The following is a 27,990-nucleotide window of genomic DNA, read 5'->3' as shown; positions in this document are numbered from 1 at the left end:
GGGTCCAGCATTTTGAGAGGCTGAGGCAGGAGGATTGCTTCAGGCCAGGAGTTTGAGACCAGCCTGGACAACACAGTTAGACCCCATCTCTACAAAAATAAAAAATTAGCCGAGTACAGTGGTAGTGTACCTGTAGTCCCCAGCTACGCTGGAAGCTGAGGCAAGAGGATCACTTGAGCCCAGGGGTTTGAGGCTGCAGTGAGATATGATTGCACCACTGCACTCCAGCCTGAGTGACACAGTGAGGCTGTGACTCAAGAAAATAAACAAACAAAAAAAACAGAATTTAGCATGTGGGCAATAAGTTCTCAGGACTTCTGAATCCAGGGTGCTTTTTTGTCTAAAAGGAAATCTTTCTGCATCATGCCTTGAGGTCCCTTGCAACGGCCTTCCTGCCCCTTCTCCCAGGAAGGGATTTTTTTTTTTAGCAAGTGCTCTTCCAGGATCCTGGGATGAAAGAAAAGGAAGAAACCCAAATTAGCTTATGTGCACATGGCCTGATTAGCTGTTCAGGGCAGGCAGAAACAGCCTGCAACTCAGGAACTGAATTCCCTGAGCAGGGAGGTTTGAGGTTGCTGTGGTTCCACAGAGCATGGGGGACAGAGGCCTGAGGACGCCTCCCCCAATCCCTGCCCCTCATTCACAGGTGCCCTTGGACCAAGAAGTAGTAGTGGCCCCAGAAAGCCCATCTCTTGGCTGGGCGCAGTGGCTCACACCTGTAATCCCAGCTACTTGGGAGACTGAGGCACAAGGATCGCTTGAACCCGGGAGGTTGCAGTGAGCCAAGATCGTGCCACTGCATTCCGGCCTGAGCAACAGAGGGAGACTCCGTCTGGGAAAAAAAAAAAAAAAAAAGCCCATCTCTTGATTTTCTGTATATACTGGGGCTTAGTCTAAATGCATATGTCCCCATGTTCAGAGGTTTAGGCCTAAGGACAACTGGACTTTTGGTCTCAGGTAGTAAATATGGGAATTTTAAAAATTATTCTAGTGGCCAGGTGCAGTGGCTCACACCTGTAATCCCGGCACTTTGGGAGGCCAAGGCAGGTGGATCACCTGAGGTCAGGAGTTTGAGACCAGCCTGGCCAACATGGTGAAACCTGTCTCTACTAAAAATACAAAAAATTAGCCAGGCGTGGTGGGGGGTGCCTGTAGTCCCAGCTACTAGGGAGGCTGAGGCAGGAGAATCGCTTCAGAATCCTGGAGGCAGAGGTTGCAGTGAGCCGAGATCACACCACTGCACTCCAGCCTGGGCGACAGAGTGAGACTCTGTCTCAAAAAATAATAATAAAATTTAAAAACCCAAAAATTCGCTGGGCGTGGTGGTGGACGCCTGTAATCCCAGCTACTCGGGAGGCTGAGGCAGGAGAATCGCTTGAACCCGGGAGGTGGAGGTTGCAGTGAGCTGAGATTGAGCCATTGCACTCTGGCCTGGATATCAGGGCGAGACTCCTTCTCAAAAAAAAAAAAAAAAAAGAAAGAAAAATTTAGTGTGTGCCTCATTACTGCATCATATACAAATTATGATCCAAGGGGCTTAGTTCATTACAACTAAGTGAGACTCAAATGGGACTTAGGATGTATGAACAGAAGTATGAGGGGCAGAATGATGGAGGTGACTGCCAACTCAGCTCTGTGCTGCCCTGATCTGCAGTGCCAGACTCTGGCTGGCTCGGAGGACAGCCAGCCTGGGCAGGAGACTGGAAACTCCTGCCAAGAGTGGCAGGGAGCCTATTGGTTGTGTTTTGACTTTTGTCATAGTGATGTGTGCCAGGCTGATTTTTTTTTTTAATCGGTCTTTTCTTCTTTGGCCTGTGGGTTTATTATTAAAAAGAAATGTTGGAGAGAAAGAAGCTAGCATTTAATGAAGTCCCTCCAGGAGGTGGCCCCAAGCATGCTGTGCACACACTAACCCAAAGCAGCCAATATTTGTTTGATAGATGGGAAACTGAGGCCAGAAGTCTTGTCTCTGGGAGACAGAGAAACAAATTCCCAGGACAAATTTCTGTAGGCGTCGCAGGGAAGGAGCCATCTGTTTAATATAATAAACATTTTCAACAAAGGAAGGGTAGGAGGTATTCATGTATAAGCTGCACAGGTGGCCTTCAGCAGAGCTGGGTGCAGAATGGGTGTCCTCTGTTGTCAGGGAGGTCAGACTGAGGACGTCTGCACTCCCTGCCACCGCAGCAAGTCCCTGAGTCTGTCACTGAGGTCCCCCTTTGTAGGAGTAGGGTGTGCAAACTGCAGGTGTGCTTGCTGGGCTGGCTGGGGCTGGGGTCAAGGGGCAGAGGTGAGCATCCCCCTTACAGGGGCTCTTTTTGCAGATGATTGAGTCGAATGACATATCAGAGGAGACGATCAGGACGAAGGAAACTGTGGAGGGTGAGTGGCCACCAGGCCGGGCGGGACTCTGGGCTCTGGGAAGAGGCTGGCTGGCTCTGCCTTCCTGCTGGGTCACATTTTGGTTTGCATCATCTGCCACTGGGTAAGAGTCACCTCCTGTGTGCTGTGAGCTATGCACTCCTACAAGGGAGGAGGCCAGTTTACGGAGGGATAGGCATTGCACCAGCCTTCCAAGTTGCTGTCTTTTTTTTTTTTTTTTTTTTGAAACAGATTTAATGGAATAGTAACCTTAATGGAATATCAAACCTTATTATTTGTTTGGTTTATACTTTATTTTTATTTATTTATTTATTTAGTTTATGCTTTATTTTTTTTTATTTATTTATTTTAGACGGAGTTTCACTCTATTGCCAGGCTGGAGTGCAGTGGTGCGATCTCAGCTCACTGCAACCTCTGACTCCCTGGTTCAAGCGATTTTCCTGCCTCAACCTCTTGAGTAGCTGGGATTACAGGCATGCACCAACACGCCCAGCTAATTTTTGTATTTTTAGTAGAGACGGGGTTTCACCATGTTGACCAGGGTGATCTCGATCTCCTGACTGCGTGATCCGCCTGCCTTGGCCTCCCAAAGTGCTGGGATTACAGGCGTGACCCACCGTGTCCAGCCGGTTTAAACTTTAAAAACAGGTCTAAACTTCAAATGGTTCAAAGGGCATATGGCAAATTCTTCCCTGTTCTCTATTCTTCCCTCCCTAAAGGCGCAGTGTTGGCCTCTTTATATCCCCTTTCCAGAAATATTTTGTGCAGGTACGAGCAAGCAAGTGACACAAATGGTACCATACCTTCCATTCTTTCAGCTCCTTCATTTATTCCATTTAACAATGTATCTTGGAGACGGTTCCTTATCAATAGTACATTCTTTTACAGGGTACAGAATATTCCATTGTGTGGAGGTATCATTGTGTATTTAGCTGGTTTCCGGTAACAATCATAGATTGTTTCCAGTCTTGGTCAGTTACAAACACTGCTGTAGAAAATTACCTTGACTTCCACTGGGCTCAATCAATTTTAATTCCCACCAGCTGTGGTTGAAAGCTGTTTCCCCTCAAACTCCATCAACAAAACGTTTGATCAGACTTTGTGATCTTTGCCAGTCTGAAAGGTAAAAGGTGTTATCTGATGTAACTTCAACTCACCTTTCTCTTATGTGGATGAAGTTGAGGTATTTCTATTTGCATTTTTTTTTTTTTTTTTTGTGAGACGGGAGTTTTGCTCTTGTTGCCCAGGCTGGAGTGCAATGACGCAATCTCAGCTCACCGCAACCACTGCCTCCCAGGTTGAAGCAATTCTCCTGCCTCAGCTTCCCAAGTAGCTGGGATTACAGGCATGCACTACCACGCCTGGCTAATTTTTGTATTTTTTTTAGTAGAGACAGGGTTTCTCCATGTTGAGGCTGTTTTTTGTTTGTTTGTTTGTTTGTTTGTTTGTTTTTTTGAGACGGAGTCTCGCTCTTTCACCCAGGCCGGACTGCAGTAGCACTATCTCTATCTCAGCTCACTGCAAGCTCCGCCTCCTGGGTTCATGTCATTCTCTTGCCTCAGCCTCCCGAGTAGCTGGGACTACAGGCGCCTGCCACCACGCCCAGCTAATTTTTTGTATTTTTTGAAAAGACGGGGTTTCACCGTGTTAGCCAGGATGGTCCCGATCTCCTGACCTCGTGATCTGCCCATCTCGGCCTCCCAAAGCGTTGGGATTACAGGCGTGAGCCACCACACCCGGCCATCTTTTTTTTTTTTTTTAAGACAGAGTCTCACTCTGTTGCCCAGGCTGGAGTGCAGTGGCGCGATCTCAGCTCACCACAGCCTCCACCTCCCAGGTTCAAGCGATTCTCCTGCCTCAGCCTTCTGAGTAGCTGGGACTACAGGTGCATGCCACCATGCCTTGCTAATTTTTTTTTTTTTTTAGTGGAGACGGAGTTTCACTATGTTGGCCAGGCTGGTCTCAAACTCCTGACCTCATGATCCTCCTGCCTTGGTCTCCCAAAGTGCTGGGATTACAGGCATGAGCCACCACGCCTGGCTTCTATTTGCATTTCTATTTGTGTCTTTTGACCATTTTTTCTGATTGGGTTACTGATCTTTTTGCTGATTTTTAGAAGCTCTTTATGTATGACATTGCAAACAGTTTCCCCACTTTGTCATTTGCCGTTTGACTTTTTTCTTATGGTGGTGTTGGCCATGCAGATATTTAAAAAATCAGGCCAGGTATGGTGGCTCACACGTGTAATCCCAGCACTTTGGGAGGCTGAGTTAGGAGGATTGCTTGAGCCCAGGAATTCAAGACCAGCCTGGGCAACATAGTGAGACCCTGTCTCTACAAAAACTACCCCCCTCCAAAAATTAGCCAGATATGGTGGCATGCAGCTATAGTCCCAGGTACTTGGGAAGGTGAGGCAGGAGGCTCTCTTGAGCCCAGGAAGTGGAGGCTGCAGTGAGCTATGATCATGCCACTGCACTCCAACCTGAGTGATAAAGTGAGACCCTGTCACCAAAAAAAAAAAAAAAATCAATTCTTTTTTAGTTTTAAAAATGTATCCAGTGGTTTCTTCTGGTACTTTTCTGTCCTATTTTTTTTTTTTTTTTTTGAGATGGAGTCTCGCTCTGTGGCCCAGGCTAGAGTGCAGTGGCACGATCTCAGCTCACTGCAAACTCTGCCTCCCGGGTTCACGCCATTCTCCTGCCTCAGCCTCCCAAGTAGCTGGGACTACAGGCGCCTGCCACCACGCCCGGCTATTTTTTTTGTATTTTTAGTAGAGATGGGGTTTCTCCGTGTTATCCAGGATGGTCTCGATCTCCTGACCTCGTGATCTGCCTGCCTCGGCCTCCCAAAGTGCTGGGATTACAGGCGTGAGCCACCACGCCCGGCCTGTCCTATTTTCTATGCTGAAATCTCTGATCCATCTAGAATTCATCCTTATATAAGGTGTGAGATAAGGATCCATTTTTATTTTTTCCCAAAGGAATACCCACTTATCCCAACAATATTTTTGAAAATGGTCATTTTCTCCCCCCAACCCTCATTGATTGGAATTACTAACCTTATTGTCTTTAAATTCACTTATGTAATTGACTCTATTTCTGGACTTTTGTTCTATTCCAATGACTTGTTATTCTCTTCATGTGCCAATTCTATAATGTTTTAATTAGTCAAGCTTTGTCTATGTTGTAATTTCTGGCATGGCTTGTTCTTCTCTGCTTTATCAAAATTCTCTTGGCTATTGTTTAAAAACTAAGCTGAAATTAACATAAAATAGACAGGTGCAGGTTTGTTATAAAATTAACAAATGAAAAAAATTAACATAACATACAATCAGCCATTTTAAAGCAAACACTTCAATGGCATTTAGCGCAGTCAACAATTTAGTACACCCAGCACTTCTATCTGGTTTCCAAAACATTCTCATGGGCTGGATTTGGTGGCTCACATCTGTAATTCCAGCACTTTGGGAGGCCCGGGCAGGAGAGTTGCTTGAAGTCAGGAGTTCAAGACCAGCCTGGACAACATGGCAAAAACCCATCTCTACAAAAGAAAAGAAAAATAAAGAAAAAACAAACATTCTCATCACCCCAAAAGGAGAACCCATGCCCATTAGCAGTGCTTCTCCATCCTCCTCTCCCCCCAGCCCATCACAACCACTAATTTACTTTCTATCTCTGTGGATTTATCTATTTGGAACATTTCATGTCAGGAGTTCAAGACCAGCCTGGTCAACATGGTGAAACTCCGTCTCTATTAAAAATACAAAAATTAGCTGGGTGTGGTGGTGTGTGCCTGTAATCCCAGCTACGCAGGAAGCTGAGGCAGAGAGAATCACTTGAACCTGGGAGGCAGAGGTTGCAGTGAGCCAAGATTACACCACTGCACTCCTGCCTGGGTGACAGAGTGAGACTCCATCTCAAACACCAGCAACAACAACAACAAAACAAAAAAGAACCTCATTATTTTTTTCGGCCAAATGATATTCCATTGTATGGACATACCACATTTTGTTGATCCATTCCTCAGTTGATGGGTATTTGGGTTGTTTCCACCTTTTGGCTATTGTGAACGATGCTGCTAAGAACATAGATGTGCATGTACTTGTTAAGTACCCATTTTCGGTGCTTTGGGGTATATACCTAGGAAAGTAGAATGCTAGGTCATATGATTTTTTTTTTTTTTTTTTTTTGAGATGGAGTCTCACTCTGTCACCCAGGCTGGAGTGCAGTGGTGCAATCTCAGCTCACTGCAACCTCCACCTCCCAGCTTCAAGTGATTCTCCTGCCTCAGTCTCCCAAGTAGCTGGGATTAAAGGTGCGCGCCATCACGCCTGGCTAATTTTTGTATTTTTAGTAGAGACGGGGTTTTGCAATGTTGGCCAGACTGGTCTTGAACTCCTGGCCCTCAATTGATGTACCTGCCTCAGCCTTCCAAAGTGCTGGGATAACAGGCATGAGCCACTGCACCTGGCCTCATATGGTAATTCTATGTTTAAATTTTTGAGGAACTGTCAAACTCTTGGATATTCTTGCTCATTTTTACAAGTGACTTAGAATCGGCACATCTAGTTCCACCAAAATTTTAAATCAGGCTGGGCGCAGTGGCTCACACTGTAATCCCAGGACTTTAGGAGGCTGAGGCAGGAGGATCACTTAAGCCTAGGAGTTCAACGCCAGCCTGGGAAACATAGTGAGACCTTGTCTCTTCAAAAAATAAACAATTAGGCTAGGCGCGGTGGCTCATGCCTATAATCCCAACACTTTGGGAGGCCAAGGTGGGCGGATCGCTTGAGGTCAAAAGTTCATGTCCAGCCTGGAAGACATGGTGAAACCCTGTTCCTACTAAAAATACAAAAAAAAAAAAAAAAAAAAAAAAAAAAAAAAAAAAAAAGCCGGGTGTGGTGATGCATGCCTGTAATCCCAGCTACTCAGGAGGCTGAGGCAGGAGAATATCTTGAACCTGGGAGGTGAAGGTTGCAGTGAGCCGAGATGGCGCCACTGCACTCCAGCCTGGGTGACAGAGTGAGACTGTCTCCAAAAAGATAAAAAATAAAAAATTATCCAGATGTGGTGGCACATGCCTGTGGTCCCAGCTACTCGGGAGGCTGAGGCAGGAGGATCACTTGAACCCCGGGAGTCGAGGCTGCAGTGAGCTATGATTGCACACTCCACTCCAGCCTGAGCAACAGAATGAGAAGCTGTCTCAAAAAAAAAAAAAAAAAAAAAAAAAAAGTTAAAATCGTGTTGGTATTTTTAGTGGTATTACATTCCCTTTATAAATTAACTTGCAGAAGGTGGAGATGTTTCTGGGTACTTGGCGTCCGTTCTGTCCTTTATGGCTATGAGGAGCACCCAGGCTTGAATACATATGACTGGTGACCTAGGGCACTGTTATTGTTCTCCCTGTTTTTCACTTGAGGGGACTAAGGCTGTGGCAGGTTATCTAAGACCACATAGTGTCGGGTCTTCTTTTTTTTTTTTTTTGAGACAGAGTTTCGCTCTTGTTGCCCAGGCTGGAGTGCAATGGTGCGATCTCAGCTCACTGCAACCTCCGCCTCCCAAGTTGAAGCGATTCTCCTGCCTCAGCCTCCCAAGTAGCTGGGATTACAGGCATGCGCCACCACACCCGGCTAATTTTGTATTTTTAGTAGAGACGGGGTTTCTCCATGTTGGTCAGGCTGGTCTCAAACTCCCGACCTCAGGTGATCTGCTTGCCTTGGCCTTCCAAAATGCTGGGATTATAGGCGTGGGCCACCGTGCCCAGCCTCTTTTTTTTTTTTTTTTTTTCTTTTTGAGACCGAGTCTCGCTCTGTCGCCTAGGCTAGAGTGCAATGGTGCTATCTCAGCTCACCACGGCCTCTGCTTCCCGGATTCAAACGATTCTCCTGCCTCAGCCTCCCTAATAGCTGGGATTACAGGCACCTGCCACTACGCCCAGCTAATCTTTGTATTTTTAGTAGAGATGCAGTTTTACCATGTTGGTCTTGAACCCCCTACCTCAGGTGATCCGCTGGCCTCGGCCTCCCAAAGGGCTGGGATTACAGGCATGAGCCACCGTGCCCGGCCAGTGTCAGGTCCTCTTCTTTAGGGCGGGTTACCCAGCGAGTCGGCTGGAATGAGGAAGAACTTGGACCCTGGAGGCCAAGTGTGACCCCGTCACAGAGCTCCTGTGGGAGGGCCACAGCCCTGCCCACTGCTGCTTTGGTCCAGGAGCATTGATGCTTCTCGTCTCTCCTCTCTCCCCTAGGCCTGCAGGACAAGCTGAACAAGAGGGACAAAGAGGTGACAGCCTTGACCTCCCAGACCGAGATGCTCAGGGCCCAAGTAAGTGGTAAGTCTCCCTCCCGCAGGGCAGATGCGGGAGGCTTTCACTGGGGCCGCGCCATTCAGCTGCCAATTGAGCATTGAGTGGGTCAGGGCCTGGCTCAGGGTCCCCTCCCCGACTCTGCTTTGAGAAGAAAAGGGCTGGCCAAGTGCGGTGGCTCACGCCTGTAATCCCAGCACTTTGGGAGGCCGAGGCGGGCGGATCACCTGAGGTCAGGAGTTCGAGACCAGCCTGGCCAACGTGGTGAAACCTCATCCCTACTAAAAATACAAAAATTAGCCGGACGTGGTGGCGGGTGCCTGTAATCCCAGCTACTCAGGAGGCTGAGGCAGGAGAATCGCTTGAACCTGGGAGGCGGAGCTGCCAGTGAGCTGAGATGCGCCACTGCACTCCAGCCTCGGTGACAGAGTGAGACTCCATCTCAAAAAAAATAAATAAATAAAAGGGCCAGGGCCAGGTCACCTGCACCAGACAAACATGTACCTGGGGAGCAGTGAGTGGCCTACACGCGGTCCATCCTATAATGCCTCCCCGCCAGCTTCTGTCCCCAGAGCCAGCTCTGTGTTCTCTGTATCCTGAAATTCTATCCCGGGTTCCTCCTTTCTGGTCCTGAAGACTTTCTGGTTTCTCTCTCTCTCTCTCTTTTTGTTTTGTTTTTTGAGACAGGGTCGCACTCTGTCACCCAGGCTGGTGTGCAATGGTGCAATCTCAGCTCACTGCAACCTCCACCTCCCGGGTTCAAGCAATTCTACTGCCTCAGCCTCCTGAGTAGCTGGGATTACAGGCGCCCGCCACCAGGCCCAGCTAATTTTTGTATTTTTTTAGTAGAGATGGGGTTTTGCCATGTTGGCCAGGCTGGTCTCCAACTCCTGAGCTCAGGTGATCCACCTGCCTCGGCCTCCCAAAGTGCTGGGATTACAGGTGTGAGCCACCACGCCTGGCCCCTGGCCCTGCTTCTTGTTCACCAGAACACCAGTGGTGGTGGGCATGAGACAGACCCCCTCCTCAGAAATGGTTGCCACCCCGTCTTCTGTCCATCCCCCAGTACAAGGCAGAATTGGTCCCAAAAAAGGTCAGTGGACCTCAGACTCCTCCAAGTCCAAGGTGAAAGTGAAGCTTTTCCTAATCCAGGCAACAGCGTAAACACACGTGTGTGGTCCCGCTCCCCACACCAGGAGCCTAAGCGGCTGCTGTGCTTGGCGAGGATTGATCTGTTTATTGTACCTGTTCTCTCAGGCCCCTTGCCACCTACCTTGTAGGGACAATTGAGACCAATGGTCCTTTTAAAATTATGCAGTGGAGGCCGTGTGCGATGCTCATGCCTATAATCTCAGCACTTTGGGAGGCCAAGGAGGGAGGATTGCTTGAGGCCAGGGGTTCGACACCAGCCTATGAAACATAGTGAGGCCTCATTTCTACAAAACATACAAAAATTTGGCCGGGGCTGGGTGTGGTGGCTCACGCCTATAATTCCAGCAATTTGGGAGGCCAAGGCAGGTGGATCACCTGAGGTCAGGAGTTTGAGACCAGCCTGGCCAACATGGTGAAACCCCATCTCTACTAAAAATACAAAAAAATTAGCTGAGCGTGGTAGCGTGCACCTGTAGTCCCAGCTACTCAGGAGGCTGAGGCAGGAGAGTCACTTGAACCCGGGAGGTAGAGGTTGCAGTAAGTGGAGATTGTGCCACAGCACTCCAGCCTGGCAGCGGAGTGAGACTCCGTCACACACACACAAAAAAAACAATTAGCCGGGCATGATGGTGGGTACCTGTAATCTCAGCTACTTGGGAGGCTGAGGCAGGAGAATTGCTGCAACCTGGGAGGCGGAGGTTGCAGTGAGCTGAGAACATGCCATTGCACTCCCGGGCCAACAACAGCAAGACTCCATCTCAAAAAAAAAAAAAAATTTGGCCGGATGCCATAGCTCACATCTGTATCCCAGCATTTTGGAAGGCCAAGTGGGGTGGATTGTTTGAGGTCAGGAGTTCGAGATCAGCCTGGCCAACATGGCGAAACCCCATCTCTACTAAATATACAGAAATTAGCCAGGTGTGGTGGCACATGCCTGTAGTCCCAGCTACTTGGGAGGTTGAGGCAGAAGAATTGCTTGAACCCAGGAGGCAGAGGTTGTAGTGAGCCAAGATCGCACCACTGCACTGCAGCCTGGGTGACAGAGCGAGACTTTGTCTCCAAAAAGAAAATCTGCCAGGTATGATGGTGCACTCCTGTAGTCCCAGCTACTCAGGAGGCTGAGGCAGGAGGATTGCTTGAGCTCAGGAGTTGGAGGCTGCAATGAGCTATAACTGTGCCACTGCACTCCAGTCTGGGTGACAGAGCCAGACCCAATCTCTAAACCCTCAAAACTATGCAGTGGCTTATGTCACCTTCATCCCCTGGGAGAATCAGCGCCCTGCCCAGGTCTTTGCCCTTGGGTGGGACAGAAGCTCACGTGTTCCCAATCCTCTTCCTCCCTTCCCTGCCGGCTGACTCCAGCGCTGGAGAGCAAGTGTAAGTCGGGCGAGAAGAAGGTGGACGCCCTCCTGAAGGAGAAGCGGCGCCTGGAGGCAGAGCTGGAGACAGTGTCCCGGAAGACCCACGACGCCTCGGGCCAGCTAGTCCTCATCAGCCAGGAGCTGCTGCGGAAGGAGCGGTGAGGCGGCCGTGAGGCCGGCTGGGTCCTCCCTGTGGCCCTGGCCCTTGCTGCACTTCTTGACATTAGCTCATGTTATCTTGGGGCAGAGAGGGGGCAGAGCTGGTGGGCCAGGTGGCTGATCTCGAGCGATCACCCTGCTCTCCTCTAAGCTCCGATAAAGTCTCCAAAGCCTCTACACTGTTTTCCAAGCAGAGCTTATAGAAAAGAGTAGGGCCAGGCACAGTGGCTCATGGCTGTAATCCCAGCACTTTGGGGAGGCTGAGGCAGGAGGATTGAGCCCAGGAGTTCAAGACCAGCCTGGGCAACATAGTGAGACACCTATCTCTAAAAAAAAAAAAAAAAAAAATTAGGCTGGGTGCAGTGGCTCACACCTGTAATCCCAGCACCTTGGGAGGCCGAGGCAGCCGGATCACCTGAGGTCAGGGGTTCAAGACCAGCCTGGCCAAAATGGTGAAACCCCGTTTCTACTAAAAATACAGAAATTAGCTGGGTGTAGTGGTGTGTGCCTGTAGTCTCAGCTACTCGGCAGGCTGGGGCATGAGAATTCCTTGAACCTGAGAGGAGGAGGCTGCAGTGAGCTGAGATTGTGCCACTGCATTCCAACCTGGGTGACAGAGCAAGACTCCATCTCAAAAAAATAATAAAAAGTTTTTTTTTGTTTGTTTTGTTTTTTGTTTTTTTTAATTAGCCAAGCCTGGTGGTATGCACCAGTAGTCTTAGCTACTTGGCAGGCTGAGGCAGGATGATCTCTTGAGCCCAGGAGTTCAAGGCTGCAGTGAGCTATGTCGCACCACTGCACTCCAGCTGGGGCAATAGAGCAAAACCCTGTCTCTTTAAAAAAAAGAAAGAAAGAAAAGATTAATGCCTCCCCAAAATGTTTGGTCTCAGGGACCCCTTTAAACTCCTAAAAATTATTGAGGATCCCCAAAGAGCTTGTGTTTGTTTATTCTATATTTACCATATTAGAATTAAGACTGAAAAAGTGTAAGATACGAATCCATCTTAAAATAAGAAGCCAGGCTGGGCGTGGTGGCTCACACCTGTAATCCCAGCACTTCAGAAGGCTGAGGCAGGAGGATCACTTGAGCCAAGGACTTTGAGACCAGCCTGGGCAACATGGCAAAACCCCCTCTCTACCAAAAATACAAAATTTAGCTGGGTGTGGTAGCATACATCTGTAATCCCAGCTACTCAGGAGGCTGAGGTGGGAGGATCACCTTAGGTGGCAAGTCGAGGCTGCAGTGAGCCAAGGTCTTGCTACTGCACTCCAGCCTGGGAGGTGGCAGTAAGACCCTGTCTCAAAAAATAAAATTAATAAGCCAATTGCATGTAACATAAGTAGCATGCTTTTGATAAAAAGTAACTATTTTCTGGCGCGGGGGGGGGGAGGGGCAATGGGGCGGGGTGGCTCCTGCCTGTAATCCCAGCACTTTGGGAGGTCGAGGTGGGCAGATCACCTGAGGTCGGGAGTTCAAGACCAGCCTGTCCAACATGGCGAAACCCTGTCTCTACTAAAAATACAAAACATTAGCCAGGCGTGTTGGCAGGCGCCTGTAATCCCAGCTACTCGGGAGGCTGAGGCAGGAGAATCTCTTGAACCCAGGAGGCAGAGGTTGCAGTGAGCCGAGATTGTGCCACTACACTCCAGCCTGGGCGACAAGAGCGAAACTCCATCAAAAAAAATAATAATAATAATAACTATTTTCCAAAACAAAAAATATTTACTGGGAAGAGTGGCATTATTTCAAATTTTTGCAAAATCCTTGAATATTGGGGCTTAATAGGATAAACTAGATTCTGGCATCTTTTTCCATGTTCCATCTTTGCAATTTGCTCTTTTGGTTGAACTATGTTCTAAAAATCTGACGTTACATAGATACGTAGTTAGAAAAGAAAGGAGTATTTGAATATCCTTTTCAGATCATGGTTAGTGGCCGGGCGCGGTGGCTCACGCTTGTAATCCCAGCACTTTGGGAGGCCGAGGCGGGCGGATCATGAGGTCAGGAGATCAAGACCACGGTGAAACCCCGTCTCTACTAAAAATACAAAAAAAATTAGCCGGGCGTCGTGGCGGGCGCCTGTAGTCCCAGCTACTCGGAGAGGCTGAGGCAGGAGAATGGCGTGAACCCGGGAGGCGGAGCTTGCAGTGAGCCGAGATTGCGCCACTGCACTCCAGCCTGGGTGACAGAGTGAGACTCCATCTCAAAAAAAAAATAAAAAAAAAAAATCAGATCATGGTTAGTATGTCTACTAGCCCCAGAAAAAACCTATCATATTCTGAAGATAAGTAATGAAAACAGTTTTGTTATTATTACAAAAATAGTTTTGAGCCATAGATCCCTTGAAAAGGTCTTAAGGGACCCACTGGGATTTCCTCAGAACACACTTTAGCATCCAATGAGCTAGATTCAGTCCATAGACATGGTTTGTGTGGTCCCTCTGAGCCTTTAAGAAATTAGACTCACATTTAAAAATCAGAAGATGGGGCCGGGTGTGGTGCTTCACCCCTGTAATCCCAGCACTCTGGAAGGCCAAGGCGGGCAGATCACTTGAGCTCAGGAGCTTGAGACCAGCCTGGTCAACATGGCCAAACTCTGTCTCTACTAAAAATACAAAAATTAGCCAGGCATGGTGGCACGCACTTGTAGTCCCAGCTACTCAGGAGGCTGAGGCAGGAGAGTCACTTGAACCTGGAAGGCAGAGGTTGCAGTGAGTCAAGATTGTGCCACTGCACTCCAGCCTGGGCAGTAGAGTGAGACTCCGTCTCAAGGAAAAAAAAAAGGTTAATTAATTAAAGAAAATAAAAATCAGATGTTACAGAAAATCCAGATTTCTCCACATTCCCTTAAAAAATGGGAAGATCTGGCAAAGCATGGTGGCTCACACCTGAAATCTCAGCACTTTGGGAGGCGGAGACTGGAGGATCACTTGAGCTCAGGAGTTCAAGACCAGCCTGGGCAACACAGCAAGACCCCATCTCTACAAAAAAATGGAAAAATAGCTGGGCGTGGCCAGGCACAGTGGCTCATGCCTGTAATCCCAGCACTTTGGGAGGCTGAGGCAGGCGGATCACGAGGTCAGAAGATCGAGACCATCCTGCCTAACACGGTGAAACCCTGTCTCTACTAAAAATACAAAAAATTAGCCGGGCGTGGTGGTGGGCACCTGTAGTCCCAGCTACTCGGGAGGCTGAGGCAGGAGAATTGCTTGAACCTAGGAGGCAGCGCTTGCAGTGAGCCAAGATCACACTGCTGCACTCCAGCCTGGGCGACAGAGCGAGACTCCATCTCAAAAAAAAAAAAAAAAGAAAATAGCTGGGCGTGGAGCACACGCCCGTGGGTCCCAGCTACTCAGGAGGCTGCGGTAGTAGGATTACTTGGGCCCAGGAGGTGGAGGCTCAGTAAGCCATGATCACACCACAGCCTGGGCGACAGAGAGAGACCCTGTCTCAAAAAATAATAAATAAAAGGCTGGGTGTGGTGGCTGCTCACACCTGTAATCCCAGCACTTTGGGAGGCCGAGGCAGGTGGATCACCTGAGGTCAGGAGTTCGAGACCAGCCTGGCCAAGATGATGAAACCCCATATCTACTAAAAATACAAAAATTAACCAGGTCTGGTGAAGCACGCCTGTAATCCCAGCTACTTGAGGCAGGAGAATCGCTTGAACTCAGGAGGTGGAGGTTGCAGTGAGCCAAGATCGTGCCATTGCACTCCAGCCTGGGCAACAAGAGTGAAACTCTGTCTCAAAAATAATAATAATAATAAATACAATTTTAAAAAATAGTAAATGGCAAGACCTAACAACACAGGACAGACTTCCAGCATGGCAATCACCCCATCATAGTTGGGGAGCCCCTGCCTCCTTCTGTGGGCGTGGGCCCCCTGAGTCTCCTGGGGAGGCCCCACTTTCCCTTCATTATTTGTCTTACTCCCAATTCCTGGACAGGGTCCCCCAGCCCCTGTAAGCATTTGCTTTTTTTTTTTTTTTTTTTTTGAGACGGAGACTTACTCTGTCACCCAGGCTGGAGTACGGTGGCGCGATCTCAGGTCACTGCAACCTCCACCTCCTGGGTTCAAGCAATTTTCCTGCCTCAGCCTCCCGAGTAGCTGGGATTACAGGTGCCTGCCACAATGCCTGGCTAATTTTTAGTAGGGACAGGGTTTCACTATGTTGACCAGGCTGGTCTCCAACTCCTAACCTCAAGTGATCTGCCTGCCTCTGCCTCCCAAATTGCTGGGAGTACAGCTGTGAGCCACTGAGCCGGGCCCAGCATTTGCATTTCTTTTTTTTTGTTTGTTTTTTTGAGATGGAGTTTTGCTCTTGTTGCCCACACTGGAGTGCAGTGGCACAATCTCTGCTCACTGCAACCTCCGCCTCCCGGGTTCAAGTAATTCTCCTGCCTCAGCCTTCCGAGTAGCTGGGATTACAGGCATGCGCCACCATGCCCGGCTAATTTTATATTTTTAGTAGAGATGGGGTTTCTCCATGTTGGTCAGGCTGGTCTCAAACTCCCGACCTCAGGTGATCCACCCACCTCAGCCTCCCAAAGTGCTGGGATTACAGGCGTGAGCCACCGCGCGGGGCCCAGCATTTGCATTTCAACCCAAGTTAAGGGAATCTCTTTGAAGCACAGATGTCCTTCTGTAAAAGAAGAAATGCGATCTCCTTTCCTTCTATACAGATTAGGAGTTGCTCTAGCTACATTTGCTACAAATCTAGCACCTTCCTAGAAACTGTAGCCCTGCCCAGGAGGGAAACAGATGCGATGAGGCAATCTAGGCATTTTCCAAAACAACACCGCCCTCTGCAGATGCAGCCTGTGCCTTTTCCAGTAGGAACAAACCAGCCAGGCCCCTGGCCAGGGTTCCAGGGCTGCCCTCCCTCCCCTGTCTCCCATCCTAAGTAGAAAAGTTATTCTTGGTGCCCTGCCTGGTTTCACCTTCTCCGAGGAAGCTTTCTGCCCTGTCTCAGCCACAGGATGCCCCTCCACTGAGTCTCGATAGAACTTCCTGGAGTTTTGGGTCTTCATCCGTGGTCTCTGAATTTTCCCTGTCATCTGAAGCCACATTTCCTCTTTCCCAGAGCCTGGCCTCGTCCCCCTCTCCCTGCTGTCAACAGCCTCCTTCCATCCTTCAGCTCTCATCAGTTATGAGATTCCTCCTTTCTGGGATACCTTCTTTTTCTTCTTCTTCTTTTTTTTTTTTTTTTTTTTGAGACGGAGTCTCGCTGTTATCCAGGCTGGAGTGCAGTGGCACAATCTTGGCTCACCGCAACCTCTGCCTCCTGGGTTGGCAATTCTCCTGCCCCAGCTTCCCAAGTAGCTGGGATTACAGGCATGCGCCACCACGCCCGGCTAATTTTGTATTTTTAGTAGAGACGGGGTTTCACCATGTTGACAGGCTGGTCTTGACTCCTGACCTCAAGTAGTCTGCCTGCCTTGGCCTCCCAAAGTACTGGGATTACAGGCATGAGCCACCATACCCAGCTAATTTTTGTATTTTGAGTAGAGACAGGGTTTTGCTATGTTGGCCAGGCTGGTCTCAAACTCCTGACCTCAGGTTATCTGTCCTTCTCAGCCTCCCAAAGTGCTGGGATTACAGGCATGAGCCACCATGCCTGGCCAGAGATACCTCCCTTTTGGCCAGTTTGCTAAGTCCAGTCCATTCTTCAAGGCTTAGCACATTGTCACCTCTTCCTTGAAGCCTTTCTTGATTGATACAGGCCACTGTGGGCTCTTCCACACTCCTGCAGTGCTTAGGATGGAGGTGGGAGATCAGCTAGGAAAGCTTTGGTGACAATGATGTCACATCCATCAAACAGCAGATTAAACTAGTAGAGATTTCCTTTTCTTACATAACAAGAAATCTGGAGGTAGCTGTGACTATCAGTTGGTTCAGGAGCTTAAGATCTCAGTGCCAATACCTTTGCAGTGCTCCCTCCCTCATGGTTGCAAGGTGGCTGCTGAAAGTCCAGCCATCACATCATACATCATAGCAGCAAGGAGGAGGAAAGGGAAAGGAGCCTTGCCAGCAGATTTCCACTGTTCTCTACCCATGGCCACCTAGTAAGGGAGTTTTCCCCTCTGTAGTAGTTGCAGGCAAGGGAAAAGGCTAGGGCACAGGGGTGCATGTGCTCCTGCCTGTGCCCATGGCAGGCATTACCAATCGATCACTGCACTGTTTCCTGCAGACCCCACATGTGGCCTCAGAACCATTCTCATCATAGTACTCTAGGTAGCTCCTGTCAGTTGATTAAGAGGTGATATAGGATATAAAACCCATTTGACATCAGGTATTTAAAATGTCTTGCCAGCCAGGGGCGGTGGCTCAAACTTGTAATCCCAGCACTTTGGGAAGCCAAGGCGGGAGGATCACTTGAGGCCAGGAGTTTGAGACAAGCCTGGGCAACATAGCAAGACCCTGTCCTTATTTTTTAAAAAAAGATAAAACGTCTTGCCTCATGAGATTTCTTGGGTAAATGTTTTGGGGTTGTGTGTGTGTGTGTGTGTGTTTTAATTAAACAAATATATTGTCTTTTCTTTAAAATTTTTATTTATTATTATTTTCTTTGAGACAGCCTTGCTCTGTTGCCCAGGCTGGAGTGCAATGGCACAATCTTGGCTCACTGCAACCTCCACATCCCAGGTTCAAGTGATTCTCCTGCCTCAGCTGCCGAGTAGCTGGGATTAAAGGTGCTCACCACCACAACTGGCTAATTTTTGTATTTTTAGTAGAGATGGGGTTTCACCATGTTGACCAGGCTGGTCTCAAACTCCTGACCTCAAGTGATCCGCCCACCTCAGCCTCCCAAAGTGCTGGGATTACAGGCGTGAGCCACTGTGCCTTGCACTACCCCCACAACAACTTTACAAAGTATCCTAGGAAAGGTCAAGTCCTCAGGACCATCCCAGCCCCAAATCCTGGCCCCTCTTGGGCTTTGGTTGAATTATGTCTACTGTGGCCCCTCGTGGCACAGATGCCATCTAGTAGCCCATATCCCCCACCAGCTGGTCAGCCCCTGGACACTTGGCAAATTGCTAGAGTGTGGGAGCTGGAGGAGCTGGGGCTGAGTGCAGTGGTTCTGTGCTCACCTCACCCCCAGGAGCCTGAATGAACTGCGGGTGTTGCTGCTGGAGGCCAATCGTCACTCCCCGGGTCCAGAGAGGGACCTGAGCCGCGAGGTACACAAGGCTGAGTGGCGGATCAAGGAGCAGAAACTCAAGGATGACATCCGGGGCCTGCGTGAAAAGCTGACCGGGCTGGTATGTGGGGTAGTGGTGGCCTAGGGGCAGGGGCACTAGTCCGGGTGGGGCTGGGCTAGCCTTGCTGTCAGGCCATGGAGACTGGAGACCTCCTAGAATGACCCCAGGGACAGCTGAGTCATGGTGAGGATTTGAAATCTTCTAGGACCACAGGCAGGTGGAGGGACCCTGGCTAGCCGCTTTTGCAGACATCATGGCTGCCTATGTGGCAGTCTGTGTGATACGCTGCAAAGGAAAACTTCCTATCTGACCTGTCCAGAGGCAGGATGAGCCAATACAGGTAAAGAGCTCCCCGTTCAGAGGAGTAATCAACCACAAGCCAGTTCCTTGCTCAGGGTCCTGCAGTGGGGCTTCACACATCAGTCTCAGGAAGGAGACGAGAACTTGAAAGTCTACAGCAAGCCTGGGATTCTGGGTGGCTGATATTTCTTTTTTTTTTTTTTTTTGAGACGGAGTCTCGCTTTGTTGCCCAGGCTGGAGTGCAGTGGTGTGATCTCAGCTCACTGTAAGCTCTGCCTCCTGGGTTCACACCATTCTCCTGCCTCAGCCTCCCGAGTAGCTGGGACTACAGGCGCCCACCACCACGTCCGGCTAATTTTTTTGTATTTTTAGTAGAGACAGAGTTTCACCATGTTAGGCAGGATGGTCTCTAACTCCTGACTTTGTGATCTGCCCACCTCGGCCTCCCAAAATGGTGGGATTACAGGCGTCAGCCACTGCGCCCAGTCGAGATTTCTTTTCTATTATGAATAGGAACCTGACTTCACTGAGTCTGCAGAGACGGGCTGGGGTAGGCAGGTGATGCTGGTAGCATAGGACAGGACCATCCCCATCCCTTGGCCAGGCACAGTGGCTCACACCTGTAATCCCAGCACTTTGGGAAGCTGAGGCAGGCAGATCACTTGAGGTCAAGAGTATGAGACCAGCCTGGCCAGCATGGCGAAACCCCATCTCTACTAAAAATATAAAAATTAGCCGGGCATGGTGGTGCATGCCTGTAATCCCAGCTACTTGGGAGGTTGAGGCAGGAGGATCACTTGAACCCAGGAGGCGGAGGTTGGAGTGAGCTGAGATTGTGCCACTGCACTGCAGCCTGGGCGACAGAGTGAGACTTCGTCTCAAAAAAAAAAAAAAAGAATAAAGAAACCACCCCATCCCCATGCCATCCCATCCTCCTGTGATGAGCACTCAGGACAAGCCTGAGCCTGGTCAACGTCACGATATGGAGGGCGTGGGGTCCAGGAGGACAGGCCCTTGTCTGGGAAAGCTGCCCTGAAGCCCCCCACCACCCTCCTGCCCAGACACTGGGCTCAGCCACTGTAGAGGTGATGGAAGGAGAGCAGGGCCCAGCCCTGGGCAAGGGGGTGGTTCACAGGCTGGAGGGAGGGCCTCAGCACCCCCCACCCCCCATATCTGGGAGTAGGCCCTTGGCCCTCAGGGCTCCGGGATAAAGAGCATCACTCTGGCCACACACCTCAGACTGTGGCTGTGGGGGGGTCACTGAGTCCTGCTGGCCTTCAAGTCCTGGCCTATCTGGCTAGCAGGGGTGTGGTGGCTGCACCCTCTGTGGTCCCTGTGGCTCAACAGAAGATAAGCCCCTGGGGTTGGCACGGACTGGGGAGTCTTGAATACCCCCAGGGGCTTCCCCAGAGCCTTGTAGGAGTGGGCAGTGGTGAGCTCAGACTCGTGCCCACGGGGCACAGGTTGGTCAAGTTTACTTGGGAACTGGCAGCCTCTGCCCCCAGGGTAGCCTCTTGTCCTGTCACCTCCCTGCACTGTGTCCACGGGAGAACTTGGGAAGCCTTGGTGGGTGGGTAGAAGCCTCCTGATTTCAGGAGGGAGGTTCTGTTGAGAGGAGGTTTGGAGGGTCAGAGTAGGCAGGACTGGGTAGTGCTGAAGGATGGAGTTTGTGCAGGAGCGAGGGGGCTGGCAGGCCTTGGGGCAGGGACAGCTCTGGGTGCCATGGTGGGGGTGACTATGGAGAGGAGGAACCTCATAAGACAGTTGGGTGAGGGCAGTGTAAGAAGGGTGCTGGGTGCGGTGGCTCATGCCTATAATCCCACCGCTTTGGGAGGCCAAGTTGGGAGGATGGCTTGAGGTCAAGAGTTCGAGACCAGCCTGGACCTCATAACGAGACCCCCATCTCTACAAAAAAATTGAAAAATTAGCCAAGTGTGGTGGCATGCCCTGTAGTATCAGCTACTCGGGAGGCTGAGGTAGGAGGATCAGTTGAGCCCAGGAATTGGGGGCTGTAATGAGCTGTGATTGCACCACTGCACTCCAGCCTGCACAATAGGTGAGACTCAGTTTTTTTTTGGCAGGGGGACGGTGGGGACCAAGTCTCACTCTGTCTCCCAGGCTGGAGTGCAGTGGCATGATCTTGGCTCACTGAAACCTCCACCTCCCGGGTTCAAGCGATTCTCCTGCCTCAGCCTCCTGAGTAGCTAGGACTACAGATGTGAGCCACCACACCTGGCTAATTTTTGTACTTTTAGTGGAAACGGGGTTTCACCATGTTGGCCAGGCTGGTCTCAAACTCCCGACCTCAGGTGATCTGCCTGCCTTGGCTTCCCAAAGTGCTAGGATTATGGGCATGAACTAGCATGCTCGGTCTCTGTCTCTTTTTTTTTTTTAAAGGCAAGGCTGGGCGCGATGGCTCACGCCTGTAATCCCAGCACTTTAGGAGGCCGAGGCGGGCAGATCACGAGGTCAGGAGATTGAGACCATCCTGGCTAACATGGTGAAACCCCGTCTCTATTAAAAATACGAAAAAATTAGCCAGGCGTGGTGGCGGGCCCCTCCCAGCTACTTGGGAGGCTGAGGCAGGAGAATGGCATGAACCTGGGAGGCGGAGCTTGCAGTGAGCCAAGATCGCACCACTGAACTCCAGCCTGGGCAACAGAGCTAGACTCCATTTCAAAAAAAAAAAAAAAAAAAAGGACAAGAGGGAGGGGGTCCTGGGTTCCCCACTTGGAGACCATGGAGCACCTCACAGAGGCCTGAGGGACCTCTGGGTGATGCCCAGGCTTGGAACCCAGAGACAAAGTGAGGCTAGAAGACTTTCCTGCCTAGAGGCGAGACCCCCACCAACACACACACACGTGTGCACATGCATACACACACACACACACTCATGCGCTCTTCCACTCTCCTGCCGCTTCCAGGACAAAGAGAAATCCCTCTCGGATCAGAGGCGTTACTCCCTCATTGACCCGTCCTCTGCGCCCGAGCTCCTGCGGCTGCAGCACCAGCTGATGAGCACGGAGGACGCCCTGCGGGATGCACTGGACCAGGCTCAGCAGGTGGAGAAGCTGATGGAGGCCATGAGGAGCTGCCCTGACAAGGCCCAGGTGAGCTGCGGCCGGCAGGGCCCACCAGGAGGCAAGCCACGGGGCAGTGTCCTCAGAGCCCCCGTCTGAAGCGGGAGGCAGCCTTGTCTTTAAAACCCTAGTCCGAGGAGGTAGGCAGCCCTGTCCTGGGAATGCCAGTCTGAAGGGGGAGGTAGCCCTGTCCCAGGAACCCTGGTCTGAAGAGGGAGGCAGCTCTGTCCCGTGAACCCCAGTCTGAAGGGGGAGGCACTCCTGTCCAGGGAACCCCAATCTGAAGGCGAAGGCAGGTCTGTCCTGGGAACCCTAGTCGGAAGGGGGAGGCAGCCCTGTCCTGGGAACCCCGGTCTGAAGGGGGAAGTAGCTCTGTCCCAGGAACCCTGTTCTGAAGGGGGAGGCAGCCCTGTCCCGGAAACCTGGGTCTGAAGGGGAAGGTAGCTCTGTCCCGGGAACCCTAGTCTGAAGAGGGAGGCATTTCTGTCCCGGGAACCTTGATCTGAAGGGGAGGCAGCTCTGTCCCGGGAACCCTGGTCTGAAGAGGGAGGTAGCTCTGTCCCGGGAACCCTGGTCTGAAGAGGGAGGTAGCTCTGTCCCGGGAACCCTGGTCTGAAGAGGGAGGCAGCTCTGTCCCGGGAACCCTGGTCTGAAGAGGGAGGTAGCTCTGTCCCGGGAACCCTGGTCTGAAGAGGGAGGTAGCTCTGTCCCAGGAACCTTGATCTGAAGGGGAGGCAGCTCTGTCCCGGGAACCCTGGTCTGAAGAGGGAGGTAGCTCTGTCCCGGGAACCCTGGTCTGAAGAGGGAGGTAGCTCTGTCCCGGGAACCCTGGTCTGAAGGGGGAGGTGGCGCTGTCCTAGGAACCTCCATCAGAAGTGGGAGGCAGCCCTGGCCCAGGAACCCTGATCTGAAGCCGGAGGCAGCTCTGTCCTGGGAACCTGGCTGAAAGGGGACCGAGCCGTGCCCTCTGGAACCCCCAGTTCAAGGGGCACATGGCTTTGCCCTGAGGAGCTTAGACTAAGAAGGGAGATGCAGCCTTGCCCCTAGAGGCTTGGTCTTTGGGGATGCTGGGAGCCCCAGGCTGAAGGGGGTTGGAATTTGGACCCTGAGACGGTCCCATGGGAAGACCTCGCCATCTAGTGGGCAAACCGGGAACTGCTGCCCGGTGCACCTCGCTCAGTGTCTCCCCTGACTCTTCCAGACCATCGGCAATTCCGGTTCTGCAAACGGCATCCACCAGCAGGACAAAGCCCAGAAACAAGAGGTGAGGGGCGCCTCGGGCCTCCCAGGTCCCTCCCGTGCAGGCAGACCTCTCTGGAGAAAATCCTTGAAACGTCACTAAGAATACACACAAAGATGCATTCTGCAAGAAGCTTTACAATAGGGTCTCTCAGGAAGGGTGCTGTTGCAGGCAAACATGATTCCGGATTCACCCTGCTCTTTTGATTTTTGTTTTCTTCCCTTCTTAAAAAAGTTATAGATTGGGCGCAGTGGCCCACACCTGTAACCCCAGCACTTTGGGAGGCCAAGGCAGGAGGATCATTTGAGCCCAGGAGTTTGAGACCAGCCTGGCCAATATGGTGAAACTCCATCTCTACTGAAAATACAAAATTAGCCAGGTAGGGTGGACAATACAGCGAGACCCTCTCTCTACAAAAAAAAAAAATTAAAAAGGCTGGGCACAGTGGCTCACGTCTGTAATCCCAACATTTTGGGAGGCCAAGGCTGGTAGGTCACTTGAGGTCAGGAATTTGAGACCAGCCTGGCCAATATGGTGAAACTCCATCTCTACTGAAAATACAAAATTAGCCGGGTGGGGTGGTGCACACCTGCAATCCCAGCTACACGGGAAGTTGAGGCAGGAGAATCGCTTGAACCTGGGAGGTGGAGGTTGCAGTGAGCCAAGATCGCGCCATTGCATTCCAGCCTGGGCAACAAGCACAAAACTCTGTCTCAAAAAATAGTCATAATAATTTTAAAAATTAGCTGGGGGTGGTGACGCATGCCTGTAGCCTCAGCTACTCAGGAGGCTAAGACAGGAGGATCACTCAAGCCCAGGAGTTTGAGGCTGCAGTGAGCTAGGATTGTACCACTGCACTCCAGCCTTGGTGATAAAGTGAGACCCTGTCTCTAAGAAAAACACAGAAAGAGAGAGAGAACCTAGTTCTGACTGCAGAACCCCTGGAGCACAGGTGCTTGCTAGAAACAGGAGCAGCGCAGCCACAGAATCTGCCAAGCTCCAGACACAGGCAGGGTTATGTGGGCAGAGCCAGCCTCGGAGGAGTCAGTGTGATTTTGTCCTCCTGGCCTTGTTCTCCCGGCCACCCTGCGAGGCACATAGGGTCATCCCAGTTCACAGATGTGAAAACTGGCCGGGCGCAGTGGCTCATGCCTATAATCCCAGCACTTTAGGAGGCCAAGGCAGGTGGATCACTTGAGGTCAGGAGTTTGAGACCAGCCTGGCCAACATAGCGAAACCCCATCTCTACTAAAAATACCAAAAAAAAAAAAAATCATCTGGGTGTGATGGTGGTGCCTGTAGTCCCAGATACTCAGGAGGCTGAGGCAGGAGAATCCTTGAACCTGGGAGGCGGAGATTGCAGTGAGCCAAGATCATGCCACTGCACTCCAGCCTGAGCAACAGAGCGAGACTCTGTCTCAAAAAAAAAAAAAGAGAGAGAGAGAGATGTGAAAACTGAGGCTTGGAGTCTCCAGTTTAATTTCCGCTAATCCAGCCCCGTACAGGCACTCAGAGCTCTTTGTAAAACCTGCTTCTGGCCGGGCACGGTGGCTCACGCCTGTAATCCCAGCACTTTGGGAGGCCGAGGTGGGTGGATCATGAGGTCAGGAGATCAAGACCATCCTGGTCAACATGGTGAAACCCCCGTCTCTACTAAAAATACAAAAATTAGCTGGCGTGGTGGCGCGTGCCTGTTATCCCAGCTACTCAGGAGGCTGAAGCAGGAGAATCGCTTGAACCAGGGAGTCGAAGGTTGCAGTGAGCTGAGATCACACCACTGCACTCCAGCCTGGCGACAGAGCAAGACTCCGTCTTAAAACAAACAAACACACACACAAACAAAAAACCTGCTTCTTCCCCTTGGCACCTCCCACCCCACCTGCTGTCTCACTCAGCCACAAACACACAGCAGGGAGACACTTCCTGCCTCAGGGCCTTGGCACATGCAGTTCCCTCTATGTTTCTCCCCTACCCGGCCCCAACTCCTTTCCTCCCTGACCCCCCTCTGGCCGCCTGGCCCTCCAGGCTCTCTGAGACCCTTGCTGCTGATGCCCTTTACTCTCTCTAGGACAAGCACTGATCCTGAGGGGATACTGTGGAGCGGCCCAGTCCACACCAGAGCCCTGCGCGGCTGCCCGGCAGCACCTCCTCCAGGCAGAAGCCGGGACTGTCACTTTGGAGACAAAACAGTGTTTGTAACAATAACGTACTCACCGCCGCGGACAATCCCCCACCCCGATCCCCTGCCAGACCAGGACGCTTCCTCAAGCCCAGCCTTCTACAGAGAGTGTGAACGGTACAGCCCCGGCCTGACCCGGGGACCTTCGGCCTGGACGCCTGGCAGCTTCTGGAGTTTGTCGGTGGAGGCAGAGGGGATCCGGCCAGGCCCCTCCGTCCAGAAGGAGCTGCCCTGAGGACCATCTTAGCGCCCCTGTCCTCTTTTTCTGCCCATTCTCCCTCGGGTCTCCCCAGAGGGGCTGGTGGGGGCTGGGGGGGGGGTAAGTTTATCCATGCAGGCACCAAGGGGGAGCATCCAGTCTTTAAGAGCCAAGTGGGGGCCCCTTTTCCGAAGCCACTTCCAGGCAAAGGCAGTCCCCAGGGCTTCTTGTCCCCGCCTTCTGAACCTTCTTCAAACAGTAGTACAAGTTCCCCTCAGCCAGCTGCCTGTCCAGCGAGGCCCCCAGGTTCAAGGTGTTGGCGGGGGCGGAGGGCGGGGGAACAGGATCCTTCTCCCGCCGCCCACCAACACCAACACACACACACACCTCTAAGCTGCTGGCCGAAGATGTCACCAAGGCCAAAGACACAGTATTATGAAGGTTTAGAAGCCCCTCTCCTCACCTCCCACCGTGACCTTGGGCAAACCCTGGCTCAGAGCCCAGGGCAGAGGCAGCTCAGAGTGGAGGCTCTAGGCAGGTTTGACAAAGGTCAGTAATACGTTGTCCGCTGGGGTTGACCAGATGTTCCAAAACATCTGCACCCACCTGGAGATGCATCTAAGCAGGTCCTTATGTACACACCATGTTCACACACACACACACACACTCAGAGGGACCACGTGTGCACGCATGACCGTGTGGGTGGCGGCGTTTGCTGTGAACCACGCTCAAGCCACACAAACACACATACTTGGTTTCTGGGACTGAGACCCAGGCCTGGCAGGACCGTGCCTACAGATACTGCAAACGTTCCTACAGCCTAGAGGTGCGTATACACAACCAAGTATACGCAGCCAGGCATGCAGGGATGTGTTTGCCACGTGGAGCATCCCTTCCTGGTCTTGCCAGGCACCTGCACAGAGCGTCTCCAGCCCCATTTCCTAACGGGGGCTGGGGGTAAGAAATCTAACTGCGCCCCTGCCCCCACCCCACCCCGCCGTCTTCCCCTCAAGCCTGCTAAGTTGTCCCAGACCTGTGCGTGGTGGAAAAAGCCAGCCTTGGCCCTGCATCCTCCACCTCTCCGCTGGGGGACTGACAGGTTGCTTGCAGCTTTGCACCCCGGCATCAGCACAGGGGGGCCCTGCCCCACCCTCCGGCAGCTCAGGGAGTGTTTTCCTGTGAGGCCTCCCCCATCAGGGGACCAGAGGGAGAAGTCCGATGCCCCGTAACACACAGGACACGTGTGCAATTCATAGGAACGGCCCAGGTCGCCCTCATGAGTGCCACCTGGTACAGGTAGGTGGCGCTCACGTTCCTGCCCAAATGCAGCCCATCCAGGAGTCAGAGTCAGTCCCTCCGGCCCCCCTCCCAGTCCCTGTTGGCTTTCGGTAGCTCTCGCATGCAGTTCTATTAACAGCTGTCTAGAAGCGATGCTTTAGTGGCCTAACCCAGGGTCAAATACAGCTCTTTCTAGCAAAATCAGGCAGCTCTGCCCCATCCGTAGGGGCACCGATTAGTCTACTAACAGCCAGAGGTCCATCTAGCAGGGCGCCGGGAGGAGCTGAGTCCCCGGAGGTGGGCTCCTGGTGACGGCTGTCCAAGAAGCGGTTTCCCTGGGAGCTTCTGCCTCTGTGGGCCTCTCAGCCCGCCCAGTGTGGCCGCCCGGGCGTGGCTCAGCCATGTCCCCTCCCCAGGTCCTTCCCGTGCCCCTCCCCTCCCCACAGTGGAATTGTTGAGGTGTGGCGAGTCTGTGCTCAGGACAATAAAGCTTGTGACAGGTCCAGGACCCCGGCAGTTGGCTTGTCTCCTCCTCTCCGTGGGGACCCTGGGCTTTCCGATCTCTCCCAATTCTTGGGCACCCTGGTGCCAGGAGATGGCCCCCGATCCTGCCCTCTGCCAGCTCATTCCTTCCCAGGTAGGCACGGCCTCAGAGGGGCTGGAGCTGAAGACATCTGGGGCTGTCCTTGTTCCAGGAGAGGCACCTTAGCAAGGACAGGCAGAGGACAGACCCAGAAAGGCTGCCGGAGAGGGCTGGTCCTGGGTTCACATGTGAACCTGCTGGAGGGATAAGTAGGCCTGCAAAAAAAAATCAACGGAAACAGTAATGGATCTGCTCATACACGTGTGATGAGTCCGATGAGGTTTCCAGCTTCAGGGGGCAAATTCTGGTTCCCGCAGCAGGCTTTCTGGAGAACAGATCAACAGCACAATGTGTTGCAAACTTTGTGGTCAAATAGACTTTCAAGTGGAGGTTGCCTCCCTGGAAGACGGAATGAGGATTTTTTTTTTTTTCTCCCCAAGATGAGTTTCACTCTGTCACCCAGGCTGCAGTGCAGTGGCATGATCTCTGCTCACTTCAACCTCCACCTCTCAGGTTCAAGCGATTCTCGTGCCTCAGCCTCCCAAGTAGCTGGGACTACAGGCGCGTAC

The 27,990-nt window shown here is 51.6% G+C and overlaps 1 protein-coding gene across 3 annotated transcripts in view; it reads left to right on the top strand.

Moving 5' to 3' along the window:
- The window catches only part of CLIP2 (CAP-Gly domain containing linker protein 2), a 119,927-nt gene extending 92,581 nt beyond the window's left edge, over nucleotides 1-27,346 (top strand). For 2 of the 3 annotated variants that reach the window (XM_055292842.1, XM_055292841.1), the window contains 7 exons: nucleotides 2,325-2,382; nucleotides 8,629-8,712; nucleotides 11,200-11,356; nucleotides 18,463-18,622; nucleotides 21,787-21,972; nucleotides 23,144-23,206; nucleotides 25,251-27,346. In XM_055292842.1, coding sequence (XP_055148817.1) covers nucleotides 2,325-2,382; nucleotides 8,629-8,712; nucleotides 11,200-11,356; nucleotides 18,463-18,622; nucleotides 21,787-21,972; nucleotides 23,144-23,206; nucleotides 25,251-25,262 — 720 coding nt within the window. In that variant the 3' untranslated portion in view covers nucleotides 25,263-27,346. Of the gene's footprint in view, nucleotides 1-2,324; nucleotides 2,383-8,628; nucleotides 8,713-11,199; nucleotides 11,357-18,462; nucleotides 18,623-21,786; nucleotides 21,973-23,143; nucleotides 23,207-25,250 lie in introns of those variants that run through there. The other variant, XR_010122559.1, reaches the window with a different exon arrangement.
- Nucleotides 27,347-27,990: the final 644 nt, after the last annotated feature.

The sequence above is a fragment of the Symphalangus syndactylus genome, chromosome 9 (assembly GCF_028878055.3).
Source record: "Symphalangus syndactylus isolate Jambi chromosome 9, NHGRI_mSymSyn1-v2.1_pri, whole genome shotgun sequence".
Classification (NCBI taxonomy): Eukaryota; Metazoa; Chordata; class Mammalia; order Primates; family Hylobatidae; genus Symphalangus; species Symphalangus syndactylus.
The sequence above is the reverse complement of the archived record's forward strand: the minus strand, read 5'-3'. Positions and strand labels throughout refer to the sequence as shown.